Genomic DNA, 6,382 nt, shown 5'->3' with positions numbered 1-6,382 from the left:
GGTTGAAAAACGGGTTTTAATGACTTCAACCTAAGTGTATGTAGACTTATGACTTCAACTGTATATTTTGGAGATTATCTCATTTTCAAGTAACTGAAAGTTAGATTTAGGTCTTAGTGACAGAAATATACATGACTAACCACTTGTTCGCTACTATATGACGTGACTATTCCAGTTCAACCATTGACCTCTCATCTCCTCACCTTAGTTTCTACTGTATGTGGTGATCATTTTGATTATAAATAGCGGATGCTCCGCTTACATCCGCTTCGCACTATCCTACTGAGTCCAACTATGCTGGTTTCGATATTTTTTTTTCCACCTGGTCCTTTTCAGCAACTATGGGGGATGTGTAACTAGGCCAGCTCAGTACAGCTTGGTTTGGCTTGGTTCAGTTCAGATCAGTATTGTGAGAAAAGCTCTATTAAAGTGGGTCAGGTGATGACAAAATTCCCCTCTTGTCTAAAAAGGTACTCGCATGTGGAGTGTTACTGAAATTCAAGCAAACTCCTAAGAAAAGATGAGACACCATATTGAAAAAGAACGTTTATTCTCTTCTATATCATTCGATGTCTATTTCCCAAAAAGTGCACCATTGATTTGACAGTAAAGCAAAACTCAAATTAACGAGGACAGCGGAGACACAGCCATGCTACATTTACATTCAAAGTGGACAGAAAGATGCACTATGGGTAGACAGTCACAGGCTATGTCTGATATGACACCCTATTCCCTATGTAGTGCACTACTTTTGCCCATCGGCAATGGGTAAAGGTAGTGCACTATCTATTGGATAGGGTGTCATCTCAGACAGTCACAGTCACGTGTATAAAAGTGGTAAGATGAAAAGGGGGATGTCTTGGGTCAAGTTGTTCCTTCAGATCAAGATGTGTTGGTCAGGTCTTTATTTATCCTTTGATCATGGCAGCAAACTCTGAAAATGTGAACACAGAAATGTATATCAATGGTTCAATAATGTCTTATTCAACAGTTCATTTTCAATGACATCTGAGATTGCAAAGACTTGCCAGGAACATGCATGTCTTGTTGTTGAAAGAATGCTCCAAAATTCCAAAAGGAATATTCCTCACCATCAACTCCAATCATGCCATCACCATCCTTGTCCCCATCAGCCAGGAAAGCCTTGGTCTCAGCATCAGTCAGGGCTCTGGCAGAAGCAGAGAAGTTCTGCAGGAACAGCCTGGATGGATAAAGCGCATGCAGGCAATGAGCAAAGACCGTGAATACAGACTATCCTGCTGCTTTCCTTCTCCACTCATATTTTGCTGAGCTAAAAATACAGAGAGGTAGGTTTGAAGTTAGGTATTCCCCCCCCCACACTAAACAATCAGTCAAGCCCCCATTCACTCTAAGGAACATGATCAAACTCTCCCTTTCAGCACAACATCGGAGCTGTGAGCCTGGTGAGGCATGAGAGAGCAGGCATAAACCAGAATCAGAGGTGTTAGAGGATGAGTGGAATATCAGAGGGGTCCTTACTTGAGCTCATCCTCCTCAATGAAGCCACTCTTGTCCTGGTCAATGACGTAGAAGGCCTTCTTCACGTCATCGTTAGACTTGCTGGCCAGGCCAACCTTGGCAAAGAACGCCTTGTGGTTGAAGGAGTCAGCAGCTGAGGGGAGATCAGGTATCTATTAAAGTGCTGTAGGAGGATTTCACAGTTACAACTACACTGAACGATGCTGGTGGGCCATGGCTGTGCCTGCTTGCCCAGGGATAGTCTAGTGGTAGAGCTGCTGCCCCCGGACTGGACCACACTCTCCTGGAGGCAGCTGTTCAATATTCCAGTCACTCTTTTCTGTGCTGTATCCCTCTCATCTATCTTCTCATCAACCACAAACAGAAAGAAAAGAAAGAAGCCTGCTCTATACAATGTCACACACAATCATAGAGAGAGTGAGTGTTAACACGTTTCCCATGCCAATAAAGCCCCTTGAATTGAATTGAATTGAGAGAGAGAGAGAGAGAGACACACACAGACAGACAGACAGACAGACAGACAGACAGACAGACAGACAGACAGACAGACAGACAGACAGACAGACAGACAGACAGACAGACAGACAGACAGACAGACAGACAGACAGACAGACAGACAGACAGACAGACAGACAGACAGACAGAAATTAGAGAGTGAAAGTGAATTGAGGCATCTATAAGAGGTTTACCTGCGCAAGCAGCGAGGGCTGCAGCAACATCAGCATCGTTAAGACCGGCGAAGGACATGTTTAGCTGTGTAGAAAGCAGAGAAGATCAGTTACAGCAAAGCAAATGTTATTCTGTTCTTCACCTGCTTCTGTATAGCAACTGAAACTACTGATTTCATTATGCTGAAACTTTGTCCTTGGATATTTGGAAGATTGAACCTCTCAACCCATATTAAACAATTGCATTTCCTAATAATATAAGTGGAAATAACATTGTTATTGTTATGTTATTAACATCTGAAAATCAAGTTCTATTATTTTGGATCGTTTTGGTTATTTTGGTTAGGATAGGTTAGGACATGTTCTTTTCATTAGTTTTGGTTATTTTGGTTAGGATAGGTTAGGACAGGTTATTTTCATTAGTTTTGGTTCTTTTGGTTAGGATAGATTAGGACAGGTTCTTTTCATTAGTTTTGGTTCTTTTGGTTAGGATAGATTAGGACAGGTTCTTTTCATTAGTTTTGGTTCTTTTGGTTAGGATAGATTAGGACAGGTTCTTTTCATTAGTTTTGGTTCTTTTGGTTAGGATAGATTAGGACAGGTTCTTTTCATTAGTTTTGGTTCTTTTGGTTAGGATAGGTTCACACAGCAGAGAGCATCAGGATGGAAGGTCTTCTATTCCAAAGCCCAGACTTGCAGGAAGTGAATGATAAAGGATATCATCCCAATGATGCAGCCTAGGGATTTAGTTGTATGATGTCCTTCCATTTGGTTCCTTGATTATTCCAAAGGCAAAAAACTTTTCCTGCGTTTCTTTAATTGAGATATCGTTTATAGTAGATGCTTCCTCCATGTTCAGTTCCATAGCAAGGTGTAGTAAAGCCGAAGGGTTGAAGATACATGCAAGATGTTGTCGACCTGACAAGATTAAGATTTATCCCTCTGCAACAGACTCACCTCAGGTTTGGCTCTAAGGCTTGAGTGGATTCGCAAAGATGATTCTGCCAAATGGTGTAAGCCCCCCCTGCCTAAGCCTTCGACCTTATATATCCTACTCACCTGAAACATGAGACGTAATGTAATAGACACCGCATGCAAACAGTTGGTTGAAAATGTGTTCAGTAGTCGGGGTCCTTTCTATTTATATATACATACATGAAGATGCTTAAAAGGTACTTGTATGCTTAATATTAAATTGGGCTAATAATATACACTTTTGCTATGGATGAAATATACTTGCGGCCGATGCAGATTTATATCCTGTGAAAAGCCATACAGATGATGTGATGAGGTAAATTGGATTTTGTAGTTATTGAAAACCAGACTTTACACACAGATGTCTGAATCTTTTGTTGGCTTCGAAGTTCATAAGTGAGCACCTGCACGTGTGCAAACGTTACTGTGATATTTTTAAAAAGAATTTCAAATGTTTAGATTTCAAATGAAATGTTATTTGTCACATGCTTTGTAAACAACAGGTGTAGACAGGGCTCTATTCAATCCGCATCGCAGAAGTTCAGCTTTTGCAGAGTGATTGAAATTTAAAGACAATGTTTCTGCTTTAGCATTCTCGGTAAAAGATGCATATATCTACTCAATCTGAATGAACTTTACATTTATATCGCCTCAGCTTTACACATTGAAAAAAGCCATAACAGTGAAATGCTTACTTGTGTTTTTATTTATGTTTCACTGTCTGTTTTACAAAATGCATCAATAACCACTTAGTTTAACAGTTCAAAGGTCTAATTTACAACTGAGTTGCTCTAATGAGTTATTGGCAGGTGCAAAATGTCTGTAATGAGTGGTTGCTCATGCCTAAGTGTTGAACAAAAGTAGAGTTTATGATGTATTGCTGTAGGTGTAGAGTGCTGTATTATGTTGCAGAGGGAAACAAAGACACTTGAATTACTTGAAAGGCTAATTATAGTAGTGTTGATGTGTCTTTTATGTTAATCGTTTTAAAACACCATTTAAAGGCCCATTGCAGTCAAAAATGTGATTTCCTGTGTTTTATATATTTTTCCACACTTTAAGGTTGGAATAATACTATGAAATTGTGAAAATGATGACCATGCAGTTTTAGTGTAAGAGCTGTTTGAAAAGACTGTTTTGGGATGGAGTTTTGGAATGGCTGGGGACATCACCAGACGATAGATTAGTTAGTAGACTAATAACAAAGACAGTTACAAACCTCCATGCCAATAACAGATAGTTTTCAACTTTCCCCTCCCCACTCAGGCCACTCCCAGACAGTCCTAGCAAAATTCTTGATTGAGAAATGGCTCTTTGCTATGAATCTATTTTTGTTTATTTTTGACCATTTCAATTGAAAACAATCACTGTAAAGTAATGAATTGTTACCCATAAGTGATTTGATATTGAGATAAAAACGACTTCCTTGGACTTTTAACTAGTGTGTAAATCACCAAGTGCTGCTGACACAATTGAAATTATATATGAGGAAAATAAAAGCAAAATAACTCAAGCAACATAATTCAAAATCTAATCCAAAATGTCACATTAAATGTTATATGTTGTTTTAATTGTTATATATGTTGTTGTAATTGTTATATAATATTTGCACATTTTGTAAAAAAAACAAAATTATACCAGACCACATGAAAAATATGAATTCATAGAGCTCTAATTAGGGCCTAATAACTTCTGGAATCATGAATCTGTTCGATAGTATGTCACACATCTTTCCCTACAGTTGGATGTACTGGTCCCTCCTGGGCAGTTCAACATGTTGACTGGGGGACCTCTTTGCTGAGGAATGTGATTGCTTTTTCTCAGTGTCATTGTCATTCTGTATATAATGGTGCCGGAGGGGATGGCTGCTGTTTTACGGGCTCCTATAACCAACTGTGCTATTTTGCTTGTTTTTACGCATTGTTGGTAACTCATTTTGTACATAATCTTGCTGCTACCGTATCTTATGACCAAAAGAGCTCCTGGAAATCAGAACAGCGATTACTCACCTCGAACTGGATGAAGATTTTTTCTTTAATGACTCCGACGCAAAGGTTATAAAGCTTCGTCAAGACAAGGTCCAAATCCCCGTCATCAGTGTGAAGAAACGGTGGGGGGAAAGGGGAGGAGGGCTGGGTGCCTTGTAAGAATTTGCAGATGAGTAGGTAAACCACTACTTATCTCAGCATTAAGGGCCAACGTGCAATCATTGGAAAACAAACTGGACAATCTACGATTAAGACTATCCTACCAACGGGACGTTAAAAACTGTAATATTGTCATGCCCTGACCTTAGAGATCCTTATTTATTCTCTATGGTTGGTTGGGTCAGGGTGTGACTAGGGTGGGAATATCTATGTTTTCTATTTCTTTGTTGGTTTGGCCGAGTGTGGTTCCCAATCAGAGGCAGCTGTCTATTGTTGTCTATTGCTGATTGGGGATCATATATACTGTAAGTTGTGATTTTCCGTTTGGGTTTTGTGGGGTGTTATTTTCTGTTTAGTGTCTGTGCCTGACGGAACTGTTCGCTTTCGTTTTTTGGATTTGTTATTTTTGTTTGAGTGTTTCTTGTAAATAAATATCATGAACACTTTCCACGCTGCGCTTTGGTCCACTCTTCCTTCCCCCGACGACGAGCGTTACAAATATCTTATGTTTCACCGAGTCGTGGCTGAACGATGACGGATAATATAGAGCTAAACTGTAGACCACACTATCTACCAAGAGAGTTCTTATCTATATTATTCGTAGCTGTCTATTTACCACCACAAACAGATGCTGGCACTAAGACCACACTCAACGAGCTGTATAAGGCCTTTAAGAAAACAAGAAAATGCTCACCCAGATGCGGCGCTCCTAGTGGCCGGGGACTTTAATGGAGGCAAACTTAAATCCGGTTTACCTCATTTCTACCAGCAAAACAAAACAAATCTAAAAGTAACACAAGAACATTTCATAACAATAATGAGGCTATATACGGGGGTACCGGTATCACGCCCTGACCTTAGTTATCATTGTTTTCTTTATTATTTTGGTTAGGTCAGGGTGTGACGAGGGGGGTATGTGTGTTTTTGCCTTGTCTAGGTTTTTTTTGTAATTCTATGGGGTTTTGGTATGTCTAGGTATATGTAGGTCTATGGTGGCCTGAATTGGTTCCCATTCAGAGACAGCTGTTTAACGTTGTCTCTGATTGGGGATCCTATTTAGATTGCCATTTTCCATTTTGGTTTTGTGGGTTA

At 39.7% G+C, this 6,382-nt stretch overlaps 1 protein-coding gene across 2 annotated transcripts; it reads right to left on the bottom strand.

Moving 5' to 3' along the window:
- Window positions 1-533: 533 nt before the first annotated feature.
- LOC112259379 (parvalbumin beta 2-like) lies at window positions 534-3,226 on the bottom strand. 2 transcript variants are annotated; one of them, XR_006080144.1, is made up of 6 exons: window positions 3,126-3,226; window positions 2,190-2,253; window positions 1,501-1,633; window positions 1,092-1,201; window positions 814-934; window positions 534-724 (listed from the first exon to the last, which is right to left on the bottom strand). XR_006080144.1 is itself a non-coding variant. In XM_024434089.2 (5 exons), the coding sequence occupies exons 2-5, from the start codon at window positions 2,245-2,247 to the stop codon at window positions 909-911; spliced, it is 327 nt and encodes a 108-aa protein (XP_024289857.1). In that variant the 5' UTR covers window positions 2,248-2,253; window positions 3,126-3,226; the 3' UTR covers window positions 534-908. The 2 variants fall into 2 exon arrangements, 1 of the variants encoding a protein (XP_024289857.1); XM_024434089.2 differs by having other exon boundaries at window positions 534-934.
- Window positions 3,227-6,382: the final 3,156 nt, after the last annotated feature.

This window comes from Oncorhynchus tshawytscha, linkage group LG27 (assembly GCF_018296145.1).
Source record: "Oncorhynchus tshawytscha isolate Ot180627B linkage group LG27, Otsh_v2.0, whole genome shotgun sequence".
Classification (NCBI taxonomy): domain Eukaryota; kingdom Metazoa; phylum Chordata; class Actinopteri; order Salmoniformes; family Salmonidae; genus Oncorhynchus; species Oncorhynchus tshawytscha.
This window is presented reverse-complemented; position numbering and strand designations above follow the sequence as displayed.